The sequence below is a fragment of the Saccopteryx bilineata genome, chromosome 4 (assembly GCF_036850765.1).
Source record: "Saccopteryx bilineata isolate mSacBil1 chromosome 4, mSacBil1_pri_phased_curated, whole genome shotgun sequence".
NCBI lineage: Eukaryota > Metazoa > Chordata > Mammalia > Chiroptera > Emballonuridae > Saccopteryx > Saccopteryx bilineata.
The window spans coordinates 95,381,497-95,407,162 of NC_089493.1; the positions used below are offsets into that span (position 1 = coordinate 95,381,497).

General features: G+C 47.8%; 2 protein-coding genes and 2 pseudogenes across 2 annotated transcripts; all 4 read right to left on the minus strand.

Moving 5' to 3' along the window:
• The window catches only part of LOC136335506 (granzyme H-like), a 34,019-nt pseudogene extending 29,660 nt beyond the window's left edge, over nt 1-4,359 (minus strand).
• A 4,846-nt stretch (nt 4,360-9,205) lies between these two features.
• Nucleotides 9,206-12,085, minus strand: LOC136334803 (mast cell protease 1A-like). The gene is made up of 6 exons (XM_066275500.1): nt 11,873-12,085; nt 11,554-11,775; nt 10,833-10,980; nt 10,236-10,371; nt 9,803-10,060; nt 9,206-9,463 (listed from the first exon to the last, which is right to left on the minus strand). Exons 2-6 carry the CDS (start codon nt 11,603-11,605, stop codon nt 9,302-9,304), a joined length of 756 nt encoding a protein of 251 aa, XP_066131597.1. The 5' UTR covers nt 11,606-11,775; nt 11,873-12,085; the 3' UTR covers nt 9,206-9,301.
• Nucleotides 12,086-12,107: 22 nt separating this feature from the next.
• LOC136335507 (duodenase-1-like) lies at nt 12,108-14,897 on the minus strand (annotated as a pseudogene).
• Nucleotides 14,898-16,591: 1,694 nt separating this feature from the next.
• On the minus strand, nt 16,592-20,059 carry LOC136334685 (granzyme B-like). The gene is given in 6 exon segments (XM_066275216.1): nt 16,592-16,834; nt 17,465-17,725; nt 17,907-18,042; nt 18,781-18,928; nt 19,874-19,954; nt 19,957-20,059. Coding segments are annotated over 6 exon segments (873 nt in total). The 3' UTR covers nt 16,592-16,690.
• Nucleotides 20,060-25,666: the final 5,607 nt, after the last annotated feature.

Consider the following 25,666-nt stretch of genomic DNA (forward strand, 5'->3'; position numbering starts at 1 on the left):
GAAACAATAGAGGAGAATTCACACTGGACATTGGGAGCTGTGTTAGCGAAATGAGAGAGAAGCTGGTTCGAAATAAGGTAGGCCTTACGATAATCAAAACAGCATGGTATTGGCAGAAAAATAGACACTCAGACCAATGGAACAGAATAGAAAGCCCAGAAATAAAACCACATATATATGGTCAAATAATCTTTGATAAAGGGGCCAACAACATACAATGGAGAAAAGAAAGCCTCTTCAACAAATGGTGTTGGGAAAACTGGAAAGCCACATGCAAAAGAATGAAACTCGACTACAGCCTGTCCCCGTGTACTAAAATTAATTCAAAATGGATCAAAGACCTAAATATAAGACCTGAAACAATAAAGTACATAGAAGAAGACATAGGTACTAAAATCATGGACCTGGGTTTTAAAGAACATTTTATGAACTTGACTCCAATGGCAAGAGAAGTGAAGGCAAAGATAAATGAATGGGACTACATCAGAATTAAAAGTTTTTGCTCAGCAAGAGAAACTGATATAAAAATAAACAGACAGCCAACTAAATGGGAAATGATATTTTCAAACAACAGCTCAGATAAGGGCCTAATATCCAAAATTTACAAAGAACTCATAAAATTCAACAACAAACAAACAAACAATCCCATAAAAAAATGGGAAGAGGACATGAACAGACACTTCTCCCAGGAAGAGATACAAATGGCCAACAGATATATGAAACGATGCTCAGCTTCATTAGTTATTAGAGAAATGCAAATCAAAACTACAATGAGATACCACCTCACCCCTGTTAGATTAGCTATTATCAACAAGACGGGTAATAGCAAATGTTGGAGAGGCTGTGGAGAAAAAGGAACCCTCATTCACTGTTGGTGGGACTGTAAAGTAGTACAACCATTATGGAGGAAAGTATGGTGGTTCCTCAAAAAACTGCAAATAGAACTACCTTATGACCCAGCAATCCCTCTACTGGGTATATACCCCAAAACCTCAGAAACATTGATACGTGAAGACACATGTAGCCCCATGTTCATTGCAGCACTGTTCACAGTGGCCAAGACATGGAAACAACCAAAAAGCCCTTCAATAGAAGACTGGATAAAGAAGATGTGGCACATATACACTATGGAATACTACTCAGCCATAAGAAATGATGACATCGGAACATTTACAGCAAAATGGTGGGATCTTGATAACATTATAAGGAGTGAAATAAGTAAATCAGAAAAAAACAAGAACTACATGATTCCATACATTGGTGGAACATAAAAATGAGACTAAGAGACATGGACAAGAGTGTGGTGGTTACCAAGGGTGGGGGGGGGAGGGAGGACATGGGAGGGAGGGAGGGAGAGAGTTAGGGGGAGGGGGAGGGGCACAGAGAACTAGATAGAGGGTGACGGAGGACAATCTGACTTTGGGCGAGGGGTTTGCAACATAATTTGATGACAAAATAACCTAGACATGTTTTCTTTGAATATATGTACCCTGATTTATTAATGTCATCCCATTACCATTAATAAAAATTTATTTAAAAAAAAAAAAAGAAAGAAATAAGGTAGGCCTTGAGGGAAGAACTGGTGGCCAGGTATAGGGTCAATGTTGGACATGGTCTTTCCCCCTCCCCCATTCTTGGTGTCATGGTCACAGATCCTGGCCATGAACTGTGGAAGTAAGGGTTTAAAACTGCAGCTGAAGTTTTACTAAGGAGAAGGGATGTTATCAAAAAGAAACAGCACAGAATGACACATATGCTCCCCCCTTATCCCCTGTTTGTCTTCTTGCTTGCTGGCTGGCTCATAGACAAAGAGTCTCACTTGAGCAGTTTCCCAGGGTAGGTATAAAAAATGTGGCCTCCTTCAACAGGTTGTGGAGCTTTCACTAACCCACCACTATTGGTGCTGCCCCTGTATGGAAGTAATAAAGGCTATATCTGCTCCATCTGGTCCTCCTTTGCTGTCTTTGGTATCTTGCAACAACACCAGATTGATTTTCTGGATTTGGGCCTCCTGGGTTACACCAGGGCACTGGGATGGAAAACAGGGGCTGATGTGGGAAGGCCAGCAGGGAGAAAGGAATTTGACTGAGCAAGAGGAGCAAATAGGACCTGAGCAAGGCCAAGCATCTCATCCTCCTAAACTACAGTCCATGCTATGGGAGAATTCAGTCCCTACTGGAGAGAAAGGCTCTGGAAACAGGAAAATGAGTGCCCAAGGTATGGCCTTCTGGTCCCTGGGTCCTTGGACTTATTCCCCTTCCATTGACCTATTCTACCCTTTGCCAGATTGTTGGGGGTTGGTGACAGTATCTGGCTTAGAGAAGATAAGAACTTTCTGGAGCTCAGAGAAGACCATATCTGGGGAGAGATGGCTGTCCTTTAATAATGGAGTTTAGACTCAGTCCTTGCTGGGGACTAAGCACCAAAGACAATCTTTGGTGCCAAATGGATGAGAAACTATCATATATTGAATAGGTTTTAGGGAGGACAGAGGACTAGGGAACAAAGGAGGAAGCAAAACCCACAATTGCCAGCAGAGGGCGGCCTGGAGCAGTATTATTGCTTGTTGTCAGTGGTTCACAGAATAAGACTTCAGTGGTATTGGCTGTAGAGAAGTATTATGGCCCAGTACTCCCAATTGTCTGCCCCCATGGAATTCTTGACTCTGCTCCAGTAAAGATGGTTAGGCCAAGAGGATGCTGAAGCTTACTATTGTATATTAGAGGCACTTCACTGCTCTTTTTATCCAGAAGTGGAAGTATGAGATGTTCATGAAGACTCCTAGAGTTTCTTTTTTCCACAGGAGAAAATACCTTGGGCTGTATTCACACATGAAAGGCCCCACAGTTCTCTTGTGGCAGAAAATGTGAGAGATCAGGGCCCAGTGAGGCCTTGTTGTTTCCCTTGGTCCCAGGGCTTCAGCCTGGCTTTGACTTTTTTTTTTTTTTTTTTTTTTTTTTTTTTTTACAGAGACAGAGAGTGAGTCAGAGAGGGGGATAGACAGGGACAGACAGACAGGAATGGAGAGAGATGAGAAGCATCAATCATTAGTTTTTCATTGTGCGTTGCAACGCCTTAGTTGTTCATTGATTGCTTTCTCATATGTGCCTTGACTGTGGGCCTTCAGCAGACCGAGTAACCCCTTGCTGGCTTTTTTCCTCAAACCAGATGAGCCCGCACTCAAGCTGGCGACCTCGGGGTCTCGAACCCGGGTCCTCTGCATCCCAGTCTGATGCTCTATCCACTGCGCCACCGCCTGGTCAAGCTGACTGTTTTTTTTTTTTTTTTTCCAGCGTTTGACCTAAGCCAAGCCTTTCTTTCTAACCTTCAAGACACTCTGGTAACAGCACTGCCATTCGGTGACCAATTCTTCCTTACCTACCACCCTGATCCACCCATGGGAAAACACGAAAGACTGGATTTGTGGATCATGCTGTCCAAACTCTCAAGCCGAGAAATGAAGAAATGGTCACTCCCACACTGCAGAGCTCCCCAAGTTTCTCTCTCCTGGGACCTGTCAAGGTAAATGCTGGAAACCTGTCCCTGAAGCATATATTTTTTCTTCTTCTCTGGATGTCCTACCCAAACATGGTGTCCCTGCTTAGTGTCTGGGAAAGCGGGATTTACGTTCTTGATTTTCCTGAATGGTCTGTTTCACGTCCTGCAGAGTGGTGGCTAATGTGCCCATCACCATGGGCCTCCAGCCGGCCACAGTGCACTTCAGATCTGGACTCATACAGTCCTCACTCTTGGGCGGGTGCAGGGGCTTCACAACTTTAGATGATTGAATGTTTCTCTCCAGCTGATGGGGAAGAGGCAAGAGAGCTCAGGTCAGCCAGTGGCCTCTGGGCCTGGACACCAGCATGAGGCTGCAGTGTTGTTCTTCTGCCCTGAACCACTGGGACTGGTCAGGCAGCCAGGATGGAAGGGAAGGACAGAACAGGGCACAATGAGAGGAGAAACAATGAGAACCCAGAACTGCAAGAGCAACAGGAGGTTCCTGACCTGCAGTAACGTGATGTCATTGGAGAAGTTGTTAGAATCATAGCCTGGATGGGAGATGGCTTCTGTCACATGAAAGACTGCTCGGTGTTCTGCTCCTCGATGCTGTGGTCCCCATGGTGACACTGATTGACCTGATTATGGAGCAGAGTGGGTGTGTGGGGTGGTGGAGTCACAGAGATAGATCCCAGGAGCTGTGAAGGGCAGGTGACAGTTGGGGAGGGCAGGGCTCAGCTAGGGAAATTTGAGGCTGGAGGAGGCAGGGTCTGAGTGTCTGCTTCTCGATGACAAGGAGATAGTGTGCTGGTAGTGCTCTCTTACCCTCAGGCAACATTGTGAAATTTCTTGATTTAACATTGTGACCCTAGTGTAAGCATTTATCATCCACCACTGCTTTATTTGCTTTGTGTGGTCTCTCTTCCCAACTGCGTCACTTACTGTTACCTCTGACTCTCTGAGCCCATCTGTCATATTCTCAGTCTTTCAGGATGCCAGAATTGATCTCAGAGGGCCGCTCTGATAACCTCTCATGACTTGACTTATTAAGAACCTGGGGAGCTGTCCTGGGCTTTAGGTCCTGGGAAAATAGCAGGTTCCCTGTTGGGGTCTCAGGAGATGTATGCTGACTGTGGTTCCTCACCTTTCACTGCAGTGAGCAGCTGTCAGAACAAAGTTGTCTCTCACAAGGACACACCACACTGGGTCTTCCACATCTTGAATGTGAAATTAGTGCCTATTGGGCTGGGAGTGGGACTCAGCTTCGTGTCCCTTGATGAACTCTTCTGAAGGGCAAGGCTTGACTGTGGTGACTGCCAGTGTCTGTTTTCAAGAGGGAAGGCTGCAGAACGTGATGGTTGAGGTATGGTGGTCTATGTGATGTAAAGGCGGTGGAGGGAGGCTCTCTTAGGTCTTCCTGTAGTCGAATAAACATTTCTGAATCTCAAACCTCAAAATCACCCTCAAAGAAAGGGGGGCAGTGTTTTCTTTCCACGTCCTTCTCATACACATGTATGAAGAGATAAGTCCTATTGTGGATTGGTGGAGCCCCAAGGGATTTGAACAAGACTGTGAGTTTGCCTGATACTCAGAGCCTGTGCTCACACCCTGCTCTGTGCTATTTCTAATATCTACTCATGAACTTATAAATTTAGATTTTCTAAAACCCTCATGTTCTAGGGCCTAACACTTCCATGTTCTCAGTGGACAGTTTTGGCTGCATGAATGCATGGACTCCAGCTGGCATTTGGCTGACCTTTGGTGGGGTGCAAGCTCCCAGGGATGGGGAGAGGGCACAGCTGTTCTGACAGCTGCTCACAGTGGTGGAAAGAGAGGGCTACAGCCAGCCTACACCTCCAGATATTTATCTGGTTCTGAAGCTAGGTCCATGATAACTTCTGTTACTGTACCGTATTGTCTGAGGTGCCCTTTCCTGGGACAGAGTGAGGGGTTTTAATGACATGTCTTTTGTAGCTTAACGTCTTTTGCCTGATGTTTTTCCTTAACAATCCACAGTCCAGGTGATAAGACAAGCCCACAGTTGTTAAATCTTTTAGCACCCACCCTTCCCCCGTCCATCCTGTTGAGTGTCTATCTGGCATGGATTTTAGTCTGGGGTTGATATGGGAACTGGTGTTCAGAAAATTCCTGGCTCAAATGGTGGGAAAGTCCCTGTCTATGCTGGGCTGAAGGGTCAGACGTACAGGGCATTTTGTGAGATAGACTCAGCCTCCGGAATGAGGTGGTCACTCACCGGTCTCTGCCTCCGAGGGAAGGGGGTTGGGTGATAGAATGACCAGCGAGAGCAGGAGTGGGTGTGTCTTTCCAAAGGTCGGCCCAGGTCAGAGCTGCTGGTGTTTTTTCTTTTTCAGACACAATGTCCCTGAGCAGAGCCAGGGAAATGTGGCTCAGTGACCTCACACTTTCTAGCCGTGCCCCTCTAGTTTTGCAGGCTGTTATCACGAAAGGTGGTTTTCAAGGTTCTTTGGCTTAGTTAGATGACAATGGCACTGTGCCCACATTTACACTCCACTGCCAAGCCACAAGGCACAAGCAAGATAAAGAGTAAGAAAGTAAAGGCTATCGCTGCAGCCAACAGAAGGGTTAGAACCCCAGAAGTTCCTCAGTGCTTAAACAATGTTTCCATTTTTGGTTTCTGTATGTTTTTCCATTCTGATGAAATCAAGAGTAATTATTTAGCAAGCCAGGTCCAGGGATATGGGTGACATGGAGCCCGCCCTTAGAGCAGACATTCAGCTAGAGTCAACTGAGAATCTGTGGATGGAGTACAGGAAGGTCAGGGATATGGCGAGCGGTCTGCTTGGTGGTGTGACATGGAGGCTGGACTTGCCTGAGGACCAGGTAGCCCTGAACACACCCAAATACCCCAAGCGGTAACCCCATTCTTATCTTACTACTACTGCAAACTCATATTTTTGGAATGTATAGAATCTTCTCTTTAGATATAAGTACTGTATTCTGTGACATAGAGAGCTTCTTTTACCCCACAATTTAAAATAAAAGTCTTAGAACTTTGTTCATTGGATCCCATGTTCAGAGAACTCTGTATCTGATGCCCCTGGTTTGATCTTCATAAACAATTGCAAACAGATTATCTCAACGCTCTGTCCTGTGTGACAGCCGAAGAAAGAGTAATGGGAAGGAAGGCATATGAGCTCTAACCGGTTCAATCCCAATTCTGTGCAGGGACAGCATCTTCTGAACACAGAGAGGAAGAGTGGGAGGAAACATGCTTAAACATCAGTTATGACAGCCCTGGGCAGTTTACTTAGTGGTAGAGCGTCTGCCCGGGGTGTGGAAGTCCCAGGTTTGATTCCTGGCCAGGGCACACAGGAGAAGCGCCCATCTGCTTCTCCATCCCTCCCCCTCTCCTTCCTCTCTATCTCTCTCTTCCCCTCGCACAACTCCCCAGATGGGCTGAGCATTGCCCCTTGGTGGGCGTGCCAGGTGGATCCCTGTCAGGTACATGTGGGAGTCTGTCTCTCTGCCTCTCTGCTTCTCACTTAAGAAAAATACACACACACACACACACACACACACACACACACACACACACACATACAGACACACACACAAAATCAGTGATAATGACCTCTGGATGGTGGAATTCTTAGTAGTTTTTATTTTCTTATGTACAAGTTCTGTGTTTAACTATTTTCTATGATAAATATGCATTACATTTGTTTTTTGTATTTTTCTGAAGTGAGAGAGGGGGACAGTAGACAGATTCCCACAGGTGCCTGACCAGGATCCACCCAGTATGCCTACCAGGGGGCGATGCTCAGCCCATCTGGGGAGTTGCTTTGCTGCAACTGGAGCCATTCTAGTGCCTGTTGCAGAGGTCATGGAGCCATCTTCAGCGCCCGGGCCAACTTTGTTCCAATGGGGCTTTGGCTGTGGGAGGGGAAGAGAGAGATAGAGAGAAAGGAGAGGGGGAAGGGTGGAGAAGCAGATGGGCACTTTTCCTGTGTGCCCTGGCCAGGAATCGAACCTGGAACTTCCACAAGCTGGACCAACACTCTACCACTGAGCAAACCAGCCAGGGCCAAATATGTATTACTCTTACACTCAGAACTCTTTCACACAGTTGAAGTACACTCATGAATACTACATAGTCTTTTTTTTACCCTCCTCTTCTCTTAAGTTGTATGTATTAAAATAAGATCCCTTTTCTGAGTCCAGACTTATAAGAAAGAATAAAAAATTGTTAAAAAATAGAGGATAAATTTACTCAACAACCTTTAGACTTAGAACACTTTTGAAACAATAGATGAATATCCTTGAATGAATACTTTTCATTATATTGAGCTTCCTTTGGTGACAGACAGACAGACAGACACACACACACAAACAATGGGAAGAAGTATGGCATGTCTAACTCAGATCCAAATGAAGAGCATCTTCAAGGTCACTTCATGTTGCAGGGGGATGGCCTGCAGAACACCTGGGGCTTTACTGCACTCTGGGCCCAAGACAGGGCTGAGAATGACTCTTGAGCTGGGCCTGCGAGGACTGAAGGACCTCCTGAACCTTCTCAGGCTCTCAAGCTGGTGGATGGAGTGCTGCATGGGGTGGGCTACACCTTTCCACAATCTGCCCACCCATTTCTGTTAGTGAGGAGAAGTGGCCCCTTACCCAGTGCTTCTTGGGGAATCTCCATTCCATTTCTGGATTTCGTTATATTGTGATTGGCACTGGGCTGTGTGGGTCAGGGCTGTAGCTGTGACTGAAGGAAGGATGGCAATCTGGATGAGCTCAGACAGTCCTCTAGGAAGGTCACTTTTCCCTGGGGAGAAGACTCCCTTCCCTGATGGAACGTACAGTCAGCCTGGCAGGGGGAGCCGGCACTGAGGAGGCGCATTGGAAGGAGCTGGTATCACTCACATGATGTTTTATTCTAGGGGTGGAAGGGGCAGTGTGCTGAAGGGGAAGCTGCTAACAGACCAGAAATGTGAACAGATGGATGCAGGACACACAGTGGCAGTGGTGAGATTCAAATAATTTAACAACCAGTTCTCTGCCCTAAAGACCGTTTTAAGTTAAAAAAAATGATATACCGTAGTTTATTATTTCATGTATTTAATACTTAAATAAGAACAATAAAAGAGGTACACAAAACTAGATTAGGATATGAGTTTAAAATGTTAATGAAAAAGTATTAAATAATACCTGAAAAAAAACCAGTAAAACTGGTATTTAAGGTATTTTCAATGACAGCTTGTCACACCCTGGTTGTTTGGCACTTTTTCTCTCTATGTTGTATGTTGGTTTCGTGAAGTGACAGATAAGAGGGAATTAAAATGTAATATTTCATCAAAGGTATAATGAGTTTTATGAAATGAATAAATAAATATTATAAGCATAGTTCCATAAAATCTTTTTCACCTATGGACAGAATGAATATTACTACCAGCTCTTAGAACACGCTGTTGCACAGATGAATGTTAAAAAAGAGTGAGGAATGTAAATTTTTTATTTCAACACAGTACGGCTGCCCAGGTGCCCACCTTAGAGAGAACCCTGATTGCAAGTGCCATTTTAACAACCAGTTTGTCGAACTCAACAAAAAATTAAGTATTGGTTCTGCCAATCAGCATGAACCACCTAAATCCCACCACGGCCAATAGGTAACTAAAAAGATTAGTGAAAAAGGAGGATCACAGTTTTCCACTGTAGACATGCAAGTTTATTAAGTGTCCGGCACCCTCCCCTCCACTCCCTCTGCCTGACGCAATTCTAGCCTGTTCCCCAGAGAAGATGGGTGGATCAGTTCCGGGGTGCCTCAGTCTGGTCTCTGCAGTTGGAAACGTCTCATTGTTCTTTTTATCCAGGGAAGAAAGCTGGAGATCCTAGTTTCCACACGTGGAGGTTTCCCATTCTTTTTTCCATAGGAGACAATGCCCTGGGCCAGTTTGCCACACACGAGGGGGCCCCCGGAGTCTCCCTGTGGGCAGAGGAAGGAAGGACTGAGCTGGGCCTCTCCAGGTCCTGTCCTCCCGCTGCCCGGGGCTGGGTGGTCTCTGTTAGGGAGGCTGCATGGGAGGTCAAGTCACCGCTCTAGTCTTGGGTCTTCACCCTGACCCTGACCGCCTTTCTCCCTCCCCCAGGAAGCCTCTGCCCATGAGTGGCTCTGGGACAGCCTCTCATCTGCTGCAGGGGGACAGGACCAGAGCCTGGTTGGTGAAAATGTGAGGACATAGGGCTATGGCTGGTTCCCCCTGCACCAGCTCCCCTCTATGTAGTTGTGCCCTGGGTTGGGCATGGACAAGGCTGAGGATCTCACCAAAAAAGTAGACTGATTCTTCTCTGGGTCCCCCACACATATCTGTGTGGTCCTGTTATAAGGGCTTTCATAGCAAGAGATGCACAGCTCATCCTTTTGAATTTCCAGCTCTACTTCATGCAGTTTATTTGTGCTGGTGCTCAGGTCGAGGCGCCCCCATCCGACCACCCTGCACACCATCCCTGGCTTCACCATCACCCTTCTGTTGGGCAGTCTGAGGACGCTCACGGCAGCAGTGAGTTTGACCTCTTTCTCCAGCTGCAGAAGACAAGAATTCTAATTTACCAAGGGCCCATAGGCTCCAAGGACAGTCGTCCGGTTGCCTTCTTCATAGACCTGGGAGAAGTAAAGGGGACATACTGGGAAGGAGGTTACAGGAATGCAAATCCCAAGGTTAAAGGTGTGCAAGAACCAGAGGAGTGATGAGCCCTACCTGCAATAGCATGATGTCATTGGCTTTAGTATCAGGATCATAGTTTGGGTGGGGGATGGCCTCCTTCACTTTGATGACCTGCTGGGTTCCCTCCTTCTTCTTGATGTTGTGGGCCCCCAGGGTGACAGTGATAGTACTGCAGAGAGAGTACAGAGGGACACAGAGCCACAGCAGATATAGCCCACGGTCCGTGAAGAAAATAGATTGGTTGTAAACAGGGAAGACTGGAGTGGAGAGGAATTAATAAGAAATAGGGCTTTGGGAGAATGTCGCTGTGTGCTCTGCTTCTTGTCAGCTCAGGCTGTGGGCAGTTCCTGGAGCAGATGAGGGGGGCCCAGCCATGCGCTGAGCTTGCCTGACTCTAAGCATAGCTGTGACTCTTATATTTGCACCCTGGGCTCCAGGGCATAACTTCAGTCTCCTTTCTATGCTACCTTTGTCCAGTCCTTTTGTCCTCAAGACCATTTGCACTGAACTGTCCCTCTGTCCCCAAAGCTTACCTGTCCCCAGAACTTCTCTGTGTACTAGATCTGCAGCCCCTGGGAGGAGGCTTCCCTGTGTGATGTCTGCAGATGGTGGCCCGGGTCAACTACTCACCATCCCTGGCAGTGAGCTGCTGTCAGCACAAAGTCCTCGCGCACAAGGAAACCTCCACATCTGGCTGTATATCCTGGCTTCTTGACTTGAAGAAATGCCATGTAAGGGCGAGAGTGAGGCTCAACCTCATGCCCCCCGATGATTTTCCCTGAAAGAGAAATTCTCTCTGCTGTGTTCATGGAGCCAAAGGCTGGAGAGGTGGAGACAGGGAGAGACAGGGGCCGGGCTGGGAGGTGTTGGGTGGCAGACAGTGGGGTCTCTCGCTGTCAGCAGTAACCGAGAAGGGGTCCTGCAGGTTCCCTGGGCAACATTCCTGGCTTTCCATGTGACCACCCGTCTCAGACTCCCCCTGACTAGGAGGAGAGCAGTCCTGGCTCTGTATTCCTGTTGCAGTCACGCATGTGTGCAGACAGGGTTTGTGTTTGGAACAAGTGAAATGCCTGTAGATCCGGGAAAATCCTTCCTGACGCTCCCTGGTTTTTCTCTCCCTACTTGTCCCAGAACCCCTGACTCTGCTGGTCTGTGATATTCGGAAAATTGTGACTGAAAAATTACCTGAGAGACCTTGAGAGTGAACCAGACAAGCACAAGTGTTAAGGGGACCAGGGTGCCACCAACCCTGGGATCGACTGGGTCCTCAGCATCTGCTCAAAGCTTGGAGAAAAGGAGGAGTTTTGGGGTAGGATTTAAGACACTGAGTTAAGATCTTAGGGAGTCTTACTTTGATCACAGAAGCCAGTTCCTTCTCCATTTCCTGGGGAATTATTTCTCATTTCCAGCTTCTACCTTCTTGTAGAAGTCTTAGTAAAAGGTCCCACTTCCGCGGGACAAGGAGGGCTGGCAGCCCTCCTGGAGAGCAGCTTCTGCTGACACCTGCTGGGTGTTCATTCTGTATCAGACCTGCTAGTCTCTGAGGGAGGTGGAATCTAGAGTAGAGAAAGTCCTGGGGAGGACCAGGGCCAGGATGTGTCTGAGTGGAGCAGGTCAGCTCGGCTGTGCCGGTGTGGGATTGGGCTGCTGTCGTGGGGACAGTCACTCACCTGCCTCCGCCTGGGAGGCCAGAAGAAAGGCCATTAGGAGCAGGAATGGCTGCATCTCCTCAGGACAGCTGGGCAGGGCAGGTCAGAGCTCTCGCGCTTCTCCTGGACCTCTGAGGGTACCCTGCTGTTACGGCTTTTATCACACCAGGGTCCCTCTGAGGGTCACACACAGCTGGCTGTCAAGTCTTTAGGCCTGATTGGAGTAAAAGCTGATCAATTACCATATAAGCAACTGTCACTCTTTACTGAGTGCTGGCCAGGTCAACTGAAAAGAGAAACCACAGGCTACAAATAAGGCAGTTGGAGAGGTTGCATCAGCCAATAGCCAATCCCCGAGCCCCAGAAACCCTGGTCTCAAAGTAAGACATAGGCCTATGGCTGGTTCCCCTGCACCAGGTCCCCTCTGTGTGGTTGTGCCCTGGGCTGGGCATGGACAAGGCTGGGAATCTCACCGAAAACGTAGACTGATTCTTCTCTGGGTCCCCCACACATATCTGTGTGGTCTGTTATAAGGGCTTTCATAGCGAGAGATGCACAGCTCATCCTTTTTGATTTCCAGCTCTACCTCATGCAGTTTATCTGTGCTAGTGTTCTTGTCGAGGCACCCCCATCCGACCACCCTGCACACCATCCCTGGCTTCACCATCACCCCTCTCTTGGGCAGTCTGAGGATGCTCATGGCAGTAGTCAGTTTGGCCTTTCTTTGTAGCTGCAGAACACAGATGTTCTAATCTAGCCAGGTCCTACAGATTCTAGAATGGGGCTGCCATTTTCATAACCTTGAGAGAAGTAAAAGGATCATACTGGGAAGATGGACAGGAAGGAGTTCATGAGAAATGAAAATCCTGAAATTTAAGGTGTGCAAGAATCAGTAAGCAATAAGTCCTACCTTCAGTAACATGATATCATTGTCTTTAGGATGATAGTTTGGGTGGGGGATGGCCTTCCTCACCAGGATGACCTGCTGGGTCCTTTCCCTCTTCCTGATGTGGTGGGCCCCCAGGATGACCGTGATTGACCTGCCTGGAGAGCAGAGAGGGCCATGGAGATGCAGCACTTATAGCCCAGGGGCCATGAAGAAAAGAGCTCAGCTGAGGACAGGGCAGATTGGAGCGGATAGGAATTAGAGGGTGTGGGGTCGAGCATATCTGTCCTTTCTGCTTCCTGTCAGCTTGGGCTGGGGCTGTTCCTGGGGCAGATGAAGGGGGCTCAGCCATGCACCAGGCTTGCATGTGTCTATGCAAAACCGGGGATTTCTTACATTTGTACCATGGGCTCCAGGGCACAACCCCAGCCTCCTTTCTATGCCACTTTTGATCAGTCCGTCTGTTTTCAACAGGGCACTTGCCTTGAACTGTACTTTGTCCCGAAAGCTTACCTGTCCCCAGAACTTGTCTGTGTACTAGATCTGCAGCCCCTGGGAGGAGGCTTCCCTGTGTGATGTCTGCAGATGGCGGCCCGGGTCCACTCCTCACCTTCCAGAGCAGTGAACTGCTATCAGCACAAAGTCCTCACGCACAAGGAAACTCCACATCTTCTCGTTTAGTTTTCATTCCTGATCCAAAGAAATGCCATGTAGAGATGAGAGTGAGGCTCGACCTCATGCCCCCTGATGATTTTCCCTGAAAGAGAAATTCTCTCTGCTATGTTCATGGAGCCAAAGGCTGGAGGGGGGAGACAGGGAGAGACAGGGGCCGGCTGGGAGGTGTTGGGTGGCAGACAGTGGGGTCTCTCGCTGTCAGCAGTAACCCAGGAGGGGTCCTGCAGGTTCCCTGGGCAACATTCCTGGCTTTCCATGTGACCACCCGTCTCAGACTCCCCTGACTAGGAGGAGAGCAGTCCTGGCTCTGTATTCCTGTTGTAGTCACGTATGTGCGCAGACAGGGTTTGTGTTTGGAACGAGTGAAATGCCTGTAGATCCTGGAAAATCCTCCCTGACGAACACTGGGTCCTCTCTCCCTGCTTTTCCCAGAACCCCTGACTCTGCTGGTCTGTGATATTTGGAACATTTTGACTGAAAAATTACCTGAGAGACCTTGAGAGTGAACCAGCCAAACAGGAGTATTAAGGGGTCCAGGATGCCACCAACCCTGGAATCCATTGTGTCCTTCGCATCTGTGGAAAGCTTGGAGATGGGGGAGGAGGTTGGGAGTAGGATTTTTTTTCTTTTTTCTTTTAGTGAGAAGCGGGGAAGCAGAGACAGATTGCTGCATGCGCCCAGACCAGGGTCCACCTGGCATGCACCCTGGGTGTTGATGCTCTGTCCATCTGGGGCTCTTGCTCTGTTGCAACTGGAGCCAATTTTTAGCACCTGAGGTGGAGGCCATGGAACAATCCTCAGTGTCCAGGATCAACTCGCTCTAATTAAGCCATGGCTGCAGGAGGGGAGGAGAAGAGAGAGAGAGAAGACAGATGGAGAGAGAAAGAGAGAGAGAGAAGCAGAGAGAGAGAGAGAAAAGCAAGAAGACAAGGGGGAGGGGCAGAGAAGCAGATGGGCGCTTCTCCTGTGTGTCCTGACCAGAATCAAACCCAGGACATCCACATGCTGAGCCGATGCCCTCTACTACTGAACCAACTGGCCATGGCCGGGGGTAGGATTTAAGACACGGAGTTAAGATCTTAGGGAGCCTTACTTTGTTTACAGAAGCCAGTCTCCTCTCCAACTGCCATTTCCCGGGGAATTATTTCTCATTTCCAGCTTCTACCTTCTTGTAGAAGTCTTAGTAAAAGGTCTCACTTCCGGAGGACAGGGAGGGCTGGCAGCACTGGCCCTCCTGGAGAGCAGCTTCTGCTGACACCTGCTGGGTGTTCATTCTGCATCAGACCTGCTGGTCTCTGAGGGAGGTGGAACCTAGAGTTGAGAAAGTCCTCGGGTGGACCAGGGCCAGGATGTGTCTGAGTGTAGCAGGTGAGCTCGGCTGTGCCGGTATGGCATGGGATTGGGCTTCTGTCATGGGGACAGTCACTCACCTGCCTCCGTCTGGGAGGCCAGAAGAAAGGCCATCAGGAGCAGGAGTGGCTGCATCTCTTCAGGACAGCTGGGGTGGGCAGGTCAGAGTTCTGGCACTTCTGATCCCAGGGTGCACTGGGTTTGTGGCCTTTAGCACTCAAAGTCCCTCTGAGGGGCTCACACAGGAAGTGGGCACTGGTGGGTGTTCGAAATCACATAAGGCCTCCTGCTGGCTGGAATGCCAGGGGGTCTGGGCTCAGTTAGGATGTCTTAACTCTGTGGTACCTTCTTTCAGTCACCACCTCTCCTGGGACTTTTTTTCCTCCTCATGTTTCAAAAGAGATGAGGATTTATATCACAATCTCAAACTTGTTTTAAACCACAGAATCTTTTCTTCAAAGCGAATGTTGTACCTAAATCAGTATGTAGTTCAGCAATTAGTATCATTTTTTGGGCTACTTTTAAAAATACAATTTTTGCTTTGTTTTCCATTTTTATATTTTTTAATAAAGAAGCCAGGTCCTTAGTACATCTAAGGTGCAGGGATTATTTCCATCTCCAAGGCAGTGGCTGTGTGACAATTTGCTCTTTACTGGTAAGTGTTGCTCACTGAGGGGTTGTATTGCTGTGTGCTTTGTGAACAACAAGATGTGACAGGCCATGACTTTGAAGGTTATGTGAGCCCAGAGTACTGGCCTCATGTCACAGAGTAGAGCTGCGTGTATTTGGGGCAGGAGGATGCTCAGCTCCCAGGCAGGGCCCATAGTAGTGGCAAAACATGATGGAGATGCAGCTGGGAGTGTCTGGTGAGTGAGCCCAACTCAGGGAGACCCTTACTCAGCAGAAACACCCCATTTTCTGTGTGTGGCCTTCTAGAGAAGAACTTCCTAATCTTGCAAAGTCTAGGCCGTCTTGGAAGCTAAATGGAGCAGTAACTATGCTGCCCTAAAGAGCAGAGACTTTTCTCCTTTTTCCAGACCATGTGAGCCTCCCTGGGTCCAGTCTGGTTGTGCACAGGATGAGCTTGCAGCAATGACAGGGCCATCCAGTGGCCCGTCTGACTGGATGATGTTTAGAGTTAGGCTCTGCTGGAACCCGGGGACACTGAGGGTCCTAGGTGGGAGCGATATGAGGAAATGGCAAGCGCAGATGATTGTGTTCTGGAGGACAGGATCTGAGGGGCTGAGAACTCTCACTGGCTAGCAGGGCTCAGGAGAAGGGGCAGCCTGCAGACAGGAGGCCAAACTGGGCCTTTAGGTCAGAGGGGGAAGTAAAAGGACAAGAAGAGAAATTCAGCCCAGGAGAGAATGTGGCGCTTCTCAGGCCTTGGGTTCCTTCACCACCCCCAGAACTGCCACCTCCCAGCATGAAAGAGTGTCCTGCTCTGAAGGTGCCCTGTCCCCAGTGTGGTGGGACCCTGTCCTTGAGCTGTACCCCAGGCTGTCCCTGCTTGCTGTCCAGAACCCAGCACCCACGTGTTCCCTCCCTCTCTGCCGTCCAGCTCAGGGAAGGAGGTAAGACATTCGCACTGAGCCTGGGACCTGAGAGATTCATGTTTCCCCTAATGCTGCTCAGCTCTGCCCGGGCAAATGGGCAGGCCTTGCACGTACAGGTGCGCTAGGAGGTGCTGGTTAACAGCTTGGCATGGGGCTTGGACAGGTGGTGGGGGAGGGGCAAGGCGGAAGAACACAGCAGAATTGTCCCTTGGCCTTCTAAGCACAGAGCTGGTGCCTGTGCATGCGGGGCAATGATAAAACAGACACCAGCTCTTCCTGCTCAGCTGAGAGACATTTATTCAGTGACTGCACCACTTCCTTCCCCCAGAATGATTCTGAACTCGCTCCCGAGCAGACAGTCTGGTTCCACAGTTAGGGGTCCTTCATGGTTTTCTTTATCCAGGGCAGGAATCTTGTGACTTTGGTGCAGGCCCGTGGTGATGTCCCATTTTTAAGTCCATAGGAGACAATACCCTGGATCCCATTTTTACACAGGAGAGGGCCCCCGGAGTCCCCCTGTGAACAGAGAGAAGGAAGTACTGAGCCAGTTCTCTTGGTCCTGCTCTCCCTGCCACTCCAGGGCCCTTCTCAGAGAGGGCCGGCTTACACGGCCTCCATACGGGAGAAAAGAGGGCAGGCAGGCCCCTGTGGGCCCCTCTATCTGGACATCATTTCACCCCAGGTGCGGCTCCCTCCACTCCCAGGGTTCCGGATCCTCTCCCTATGGAGCGCTGTGGCCTGCGGCTCCAGTCTGCTGAGTAAGGACAGGAAAGCAGGCTGATGAGGCTTCCCTTAGCGTGGAGGACCAGCCATTGCATTAACCGAGGTGAGTGCCTGCTCTGAGGAGTCACCTGGGTGGAACATCTGCTCATACAGGGGACATTTCTGACTGCTGAGCCCTGGCATGGACAGGGGGGTTGTAAATTCAGCCTTCTGGGGAGACCATGTTAAGATTGACCCTAGGCCCTTGGTAGGCTCTCAGAGGTCCTATTTCTCCCCAGCTCTGGCTTCTCCTTTCTTTCTTCCTGAGGAGAAAGATCAGAGCCTAGAGGATGAAGGAGTCCCCCACTGCCTGGATGTCCAGGTCCCAGTTTTTACCCAAGCATCCCTCTCTCAGAGCCAAGCTAGGCAGATGCTCAGTATTACCATAAAGAAAGCCTTCTCTTCTGTCGAACTCCCCACGCACAGTTGAGTCTTCTTGTCGTAATAACGGCGTAGGTACTGTTCACACTCTGAATCATTCTGTACCGTGAGCTGTACCTCCTGCAGTGTGTCTGAGTATGGGCCATTCAGGGTGACCTTGCCCCAGCCGGCCACGGTGCACTTCTGTCCAGGCCTTGGCCAGCTCTTGCCCTTTGGCAGGGAGAGGGGCTTCACGGAATTAGTCAGCCTGACGTTTTCCTCCAGCTGATGGGGAAGAGGCAAGGAAGCCCAGGTCAGCCAGGAGCCTCTGGGCCTGGACACTGTGATGAGACCTGAGTCACTGGGATGGGTCTGGTGGTTGGAAGGTAGGAAGGAAGACAGACAGACCTCAGATGGAAGGGAACAAGATGAATCAAAGACCAAGAGCAGCAGGCGGAGTCCTTACCTGCAGCAGCATGATGTCATTAGAGTAGTTCTTGGAATTGTAGCCTGGGTGACGAATGGCCTTTTTTACCTGGATGACCTGCTGGGTCTTCTCTTGCTTTTTGATGTTGTGGGCCCCCAGGGTAACACGGTATGAGCTGCACATAGAGCAGAATGGTGTGTGTGTGTGTGAGGGGTAGAGTCAGAGAGATACAGAGCAGGAGCCATGGAGGGTGGGGACCACCAGGGCCGGGCAGGGCTGCAGCTAGGCCACAGGAAGGCAGGGCTGAGTGACTCTGCTTCTCCGTGAGACCGAGGTTAGGGTGCAAGGAGCTCTTTCCTGCCTCAGGCTGTACAAGAGATTGCTAGAGTGTGCATTTTGACCCCAATGCATGTGTTCATGTACCACTGCTGCTGTATTTGCTCAGTGTCATTTCTTTTCTTTATTTCCCTCCATATTTGAAAGAGAGAGAGAGAATGAAAGAGGAGGGTAAGGAAGAGAGAGGAGAGAGAGAAGCATCAACTTGTTTCTATTTCATTGTTCCTTATATTTGTGTACTCATTGATTGCTTCTCCTATGTGTCCTGACTGGGAATTGAACTTGTGACTTTTTTGTGCTAGAACGATGTTCTATCCATTCAGCCCCCTGGCCTGGTTCTGTCAATGTGGTTTCTCTCTTCCCAACTATGTCTCGTAGTATCACCTTTGACCCCCTTGGCCCAAAGCTTACCTGTCCTGTTTCTCAGCCTCTCATCACCCCACTCATGATCTCAGTGCTCCTCTGAAGTGCTCTCCTGGGCTTGAGTCACCAGGAGTCAGAAATTTGCCATGGCTGCAGCCCCAGGGAAAAGGATAGGTCTCTGGAAAGGTCTCAGGAGGTGAGTGCTGACTCTCACCTTCCCTTGCAGTGAGCAGCTGTCAGAACAAAGTTCTTTTGCACAAGGACACCGCCACACTGGAACTCCCTCTCACCCTGAACGTGAACAACAAAGGCCATGTAGGGGCGGGAATGGGGCTTGGCTTCATGTCCCCCGATGATCTTCCCTGAAGGAAAAGGCTTTTGAGCTTTTGTGCAACCACTGAATCTACCGGACAGACATGGGCTCAGTGACTCAGGACAGCTGGGCACTTGGGAGCCAGAGCTGGTCTGGAGCTGGAAAGAGGTAGGGACTGGCCCCAACTTTCCAATCTGGAAAAGGGAAGAGCAATAGGCTTAGTTCTTGACTTTGCCGTCACACACACTTGGAGGTGAGCATACCTCTCTCGGGCCAGTGAAGGCCTCGAGCCTCTGAAAATTTCTCTCCTGTTTTGCCTCATTTCACGTGAATCTCTGAGGTCCCAATGGTCTGGTGATGTCAGGACATTGCCCTTTCAAGTGGCCAGGACTTAAGTTATGGATCTAGAAGTTGCAGAGCCTGTCCTAGGGCCTGGCAGGTAGTGAGTGCCCGGTAAGTGGTGTTTGGTGGCTGCCCAGAGATGTTTGGGGTTGCCAACCACAAAGACTCATCTTCTAAAGAGGGAAACTGCTAAGGGCCTGGGAAGAAAAGCAGAGCTGGGCGAAGGAACTGAGGGCCTTTGGGATGCAGCAAAGGCCAGAGCAGTCTTCTGGTGACAGTGATCCATGACTCTTCTCCTAAGCAGATCTTGAGGACAACATCTGTCTCATCACAGACACAGAAGCCAGGACTGCTCTGCCCTCTGCAGCGTCCCACCCTCGGCCTTGCAGTTCTAGGACAGTTCCACTCTCCAGATGGCAAAGGTAGGGCCTGGGGAGGGACAGTGCCCTCTGGCTGTCCTTGAGAATAGCCTTCTGCCCTGTTGTTTCTGCTGGTAGCTTATCCAGCATCATGCTGGGGGTCTGAGATGGTAGAGAGCTGGGGATCAGAACAGTCCTGGTGGGTAGTGGATCAGGCTGGGCAGAAGGGACAGGAGGTCTGTGCCCACTGTGGGATGGATTGGGCCTGCGAGGGTGGGGGTTTGATCACTCACCTTCTTCGGCCCCGGTGGGGAGTAAAACAGCCAGCAGGATCAGGAGCAGGAGTTGCCCCATCTTCTTAGAAAGACTGTTCAGTTTGAAGTTACTGGTGTCTCTTTGCCTTCTTGTATCTCCCTGAAGAGGAAGGAGGTGCAGGTGGGCTCAGTGATGTGAGTTCCCTCTGGTTTGAAGTGCCTCATTCTGGAAGGCTTTCTATGAAAGCTTCCCCGCCCCCACACCTCCTGCCTGATGATGATGTGTGGGTGGTTTTGTGAGAAGCAGGCAGTGACCACATCAGTCCCCACAGCTGATGACTCAGAACAGAAACCTTGTCCAGCCAGAGCAGAAGGGCTCAAGGTGGGGACTGTAGGATGTGGTATCAACCAGTAGCGGTACTGGACCCAGTAAGCTGAGTCCCCAGTGTCACATCCACCAATGCCTCATTTCCATTCTACTAAGTCCATCATTTGCACATAGTTGCTTTGGCCCTTCTCTGTCTTGTGGCCAAACATATTGGAGATGTTCCTCCTTCCTGTGAAATAGTGATTTTCAACCTTTTTCTTTTATTTATCTCATGGCCATATCCTCTAATTATAAAATTTTGCAGCACATCAAAGAATACTTTTTCCTGATCTGACAATAAAAAAATAGGTATAATTTTGTTTGATTTCCTGAAAGAAATAATATTAATTACTTTTTGCTCCAAAGTGACTTAAAAAAAATCGGGTGTCTATACTTGTATATAAGGATTACTGCTACAAAGTATTAACCAATCAGATGCAACCTTATTAAGTAACGTGACCAATAAGATGTACCTTTATTTTAAGGCCTGCATATTTATAGTTCAAAACAGGGCATTCACACCATGAGTTTTGTGTATTGGCTGTTGTTATGTTTTTATTTGATGATCTAAGGAAAAGAGGTCAATATCTCTGACTAAATTTTCAGATATCGCATCTTTTAAAAATTCTTGTGCACACCAATGTGCAGTGACACACTGGTTGAAAATTGCTGCTTTAGAGAGTTGACTCTCTAGTGGGGAGAAAGGGACTTCAGTGAGCAGACTAGTGTAAGGGAAGGGCCATGGTAGGGAGATGCACACAGGAGTATCAGGGATAGCTACCATCTGCTAAAATGATATAGAAGCTTATTCATAATCACAGCTTCTGCCCAGGGGATTTTCAACATCTCATTTTACTTTACAAATACTCAGAGTGATACAGTCCATCACTCTTTTCAATATTTTTTAGCAAGTGAACTTCACTTGACATGTATTGACCTAACACAGTGGTTCTCAAAGTGTGTGCCAGGGTACACTGGTGCGCCCTAGAAGATTTCCAGGTGTGCCCTATGGTATTCCAGAGAAATATGTGCCTGATGGGGACCAAAAACCAACAGGGTTTTTGGAGTTTAGATTTTTGGGGGACAGGGGTGTGGGGAATTAGCTGTAAACTGACAGTCTGCCCAACTCCCCACCTCACTTTCCTGATTAGGTTGCAAAATGCTGTTAAGCTGTGGTGCTGGATTGTTTATACTACCCCCATGTTCCCCAGAAAGACTGGAGGCAAGTTTTTTCTATCCTTTGTTTGGTGTAAAGTTAAGATGATATGTATGGTTGGGGTTTTGGATTGATGATTAAACATAAAGAATTTTCTCTTGAACCTTTTTGGATTTCTTTTCTTTTTTTTTTTTTTTTTTTTTTTGTATTTTTTCTGAAGCTGGAAACGGGGAGAGACAGTCAGACAGATTCCCGCATGCGCCCGACCAGGATCCACCCGGCACGCCCACCAGGGGCGATGCTCTGCCCACCAGGGGGCGATGCTCTGCCCCTCCGGGACGTCGCTCTGCCGTGACCAGAGCCACTCTAGTGCCTGAGGCAGAGGCCAAGGAGCCATCCCCAGCACCCGGGCCATCTTTGCTCCAATGGAGCCTTGGCTGCGGGAGGGGAAGAGAGAGACAGAGAGGAAGGAGGGGGGGGTGGAGAAGCAAATGGGCGCTTCTCCTATGTACCCTGGCCGGGAATCGAACCCGGGTCCCCCTCACGCCAGGCCGACACTCTACCGCTGAGCCAACCGGCCAGGGCCGTAGAGTGGTAATATATACTCATTAAGAAAAATATCACTTGTTTGCTCATCTCCCAGAGACAGTGTCACCATAAGAAGTCCACCTTAAATACTTGGGGTCATATTATACATACAATACAGTAACTTTACTTTAGCCTATGAGGTAAGAATTTCCCCTATGTTCTTAAAAATCTATTATTCAATACCACTATAACCTCTTTTTCTTAGTTGAGAAGCTGAAATGCAATTCATTTTTGAAATTTTCAAAAATTTTAAAATTAATTAAAGGTAGTGGTATTTCATTTATCAAATATTTAATTTGATATTAAATGGTATTAAGTGGTATTTAATTAATCAAAGGGAGTGGCTTTGGTTTACATTTCCTTAATGACTAATAGGTTTAGCATGTTTTCCTGTGTTTTCTGGTCATTGTGGATCTTTGGAAAAGGCTGACCTTTCCTGCCACCCTCACAATGTGGGTAAATTTTTCAAGAGTTTGTCTGGGATCCTGAACACAGCCACCTTGTCATACGATGGCTAGGCTGAAAATGAAATGAGAAGGGAGCTCAGGGAAACTTTTCTTTACCTCCAATGCAGGGAAGTTCTTGCAAATCCAGAGGTAGGATTACCAAAGGAAGGGAGAGGAAAGCGTCCCAAGGTGGAAGACATATGGAAAAGAGTGTGAAACAGGTTCCTTCTTAAGAAAGAACCTTATGTGAGAAAAACCTCACTGAAGAGACTGAATTTCTTTTTTTGATGTGTCCAAAGTTGAGCCAAAGTAAAAATTGGTGAGATTCATTTGTGACTTATAATTTTAAAAATCTGTGTCTAAGTAAAAAATGATAATATAAATCTGGAAAATATGCAATGATTAATCAGATTGTTGAGCAAATGAAACAATAATGTCTAATGTGTTAACACTGGCTAATATTTATTGGTTTCTAACCATACATTCTCACTTCACCTTTGAATGAGGTATTGATATATTTTTCATTTCACAAACGATAAAGCTAAGATGTGAGAAGGAGAGGGGTTTGTTCTATATCTCTCAGCTCATAAGAATAAAGGCGGAACTGTGATTAGAATGCAGGGATGTGATTCCATAGTCTGATCTTATCCACAGCTCTACAAACATCATCATTTCTTAAACTCAAGGAACCTGGAGAAAATGAAAGGGGTATTGAAGAATAAAATTTCCTGTCTATATCTCTAATGTGGAACTCTGGTTCTCTCAGAAGAGAATGGTTTTTCAGTGGCGACCATATTGTGATGACAAAGTTCATTTGGATCACATATTTCCTTTACTCTTATCCTTTATTCCCCTGATGTTCTTCCCCAGCATGCAGGAGAATTCCATACCTGGCCCATGACAGGCAAGTCCCTTGGGTCTTGGGCCTTAGCCTTTACCAAATCACACCTAGTACCTATTGCAAGTGGGCAGGGCCATTCTTTTTAGACACAACAAGGGCAGATGACATGACATTCTGACACTCATATATGCATTTGAGACTGCTTCTATAAATCAACTTCCCTGAGCTTGATGATTCTTTTAAGTTATACCTAAAATCAGAACCTATAGGCATAAGAGGTCAGAACTTGACTGATTGCATTTGACCATGGGACTCAGCCATACTGTTGAGAAGAGATTTCTGCTTCAGTTAGGGGTTATCCCTACATTCCTATTAGGAGGCTGGGATGACAGTTCAAATTTATGGAGTGTTTACATGACATCCAAAACAATTTTGAGGGAAAGACCTGTCAGTTGAGGAGAAGTTGGGTCATGTGTTGGAGTGAGGAAGATTGTACTTCCATCTGTTCTCTGTAGTAGTAAAGATGGGGAGAGAGGGCAGGGATGGAGAGAGAGAAACATCTCTAGAACACATGTACATCTATGAGATTTGCAGAGGTTTTGTATCTGCTGGAACACTCTTTTTCTTATTGCTCTCTAACAATAAAGAGGAAGGATTGGGTGTTGGGTTGGGGATAATTCAGTAACACTGTGGAGTGGGAGAATGTCTGGAGGATGAGTAGAGAGAGGACTACAGAGAAAGGGGGAAAAGAAGTGGGCTTGGGTGAAGGCAGTGTGCCCTCCCCCACCAAACTGGCAATAAGTGTAACAATAGAGGTCCCCTCCCCAAATCTACTAATGTTGAATGCCCTTCTGGGTGGGAGTGAGTTGGGATGGAGTGATGTTCTGTGTTGTGATTTTGTCTTTTATGTGACTTTGAATCATACTCAACACCCTCCCAAGCCCTGCACTCCCCACCTAGCTATCTTTATCTCCCCAGAGACTTTGTTCACCAAGCCCTTTTTTCCCTCAAAGCACTTCTGGCCTCATAAGGCCAGAAGATCACACCTCATCCTTCTAGAGTGAATGGGTTCTTTCTCTTCCCACCTCGCTCAGGGTGTGCACTTTCTTACCACATCTGCATGGGATGTGGCAAAGGGCTTGGTTTGGGGTTGGTAAGAGAGATGCTACTGAATCATTTACCAGAACCTCTGACATATGAGCAAACTGGTGGGTCTTTCTTCTACTTCATAGTTCAGGGCTGATGGAACAGAGTCTTGTGTTTGGAAAATCTAAATCACAAGTTGGGAATGTTTGCATCACATCCCTATCTGTCCCCAGTCTTGGTATGCCATCTTCTAGTTGTAGATACTTCCCTGCTGTTAAGTTCCTTTCTTTCTGACCAAACACTAGGAAGTAACACGGGAACTATATGTGAACAATGTAGAAGATCTAGACCAGTCAGCCAGCCCTCAGGGTCCACCCAGGAGAAATCAGGCATCGCAGTAAGCTGCTGGCCCTGAGAGCATCTCACTGAGGGAACTGTGGCAGGATGATTTGCTGTGATATCAATGACTGTACAGTTCCCTCTTTATTCTCTATGCTCAGTCATGTGACATTTTTAATGTTCTCCTTTCTCACGTTTCTACACCTGGAGGACTGAGGATTCATTTGTTACTGGACCACGTTTAATTCATTAAGGCATTGAACTCCACACTTGAGCCTACTTGGAGTCAGCTCTCTGGCCCCCTTTGGCATTACATGCTAAGACTTTGGCTGTACAGCTACAACCATTTTAAATACCTACCAGTATGTGGTACCAATAATTCCTGGGGAAATAATGAGTACCAGAATCAATGAGATCAGCATTGGTTTGTGTTTATAACTAGGCTCCTAATGCCCAGAAATCTCATCTTTGTCACAGTCTCACAGGAGCAGAAGGTCGGGCTTATTTCTTGGCCTTATATTGATTATGAGGGTGTTCACCCTGGGATGTACTGGGTGTCCCAGAGGAGAAGGCTTTCACTAACAAATGAGCCCCCAGGGACTCATGCAGGGATCCACTGGGGGTGGGGTGAGTGTGCATCCTAGGTATCTTTAAGTAATTTAGGCTGTCATTTGGGAGTTCTTTTTTTCTTAGCAAGTATAGCATAGGGGAAGTCAGGAAAGAGGGGAGGGAAAGAGCATTAATATGAATCGTACCTTACTATGTTCCAAAACATATATAATTTATGTATGCTATCCCATTAAATTTTCTAACTTCTACATTGGCATTATCATTAAGCATATTTTCAAATAAAATAAACTCAGAGATGTTAAGTTATGTGCCCAAGGTCACATGGTTATAGTGGTGTTAAACACACACACACACACACACACTCAATTTTTTCCTGTCAAATGGCAAATGGTCCTTTATACCATTCTAAGACCTGGTGGGAGCCACAGCAGGAAGATAC

What these genes read in the sequence shown, in the direction of transcription:
- LOC136334803 (XM_066275500.1), bottom strand. Translation starts at nt 11,605, where the DNA reads ATGAGAAATAATTCCCCAGGAAATGGAGAAGGAACTGGCTTCTGTGAT. An exon ending in GCAGCTCACTGCCAGGGATG is followed by an intron (nt 10,372 to 10,832) that starts GTGAGTAGTTGA and finishes CTCTCTCTGCAG; the next exon opens with TACTATCACTGTCACCCTGG. An exon ending in AGAATCAGTCTACTTTTTTG is followed by an intron (nt 9,464 to 9,802) that starts GTGAGATCCTCA and finishes CTCTGCCCACAG; the next exon opens with GGAGACTCCGGGGGCCCCCT.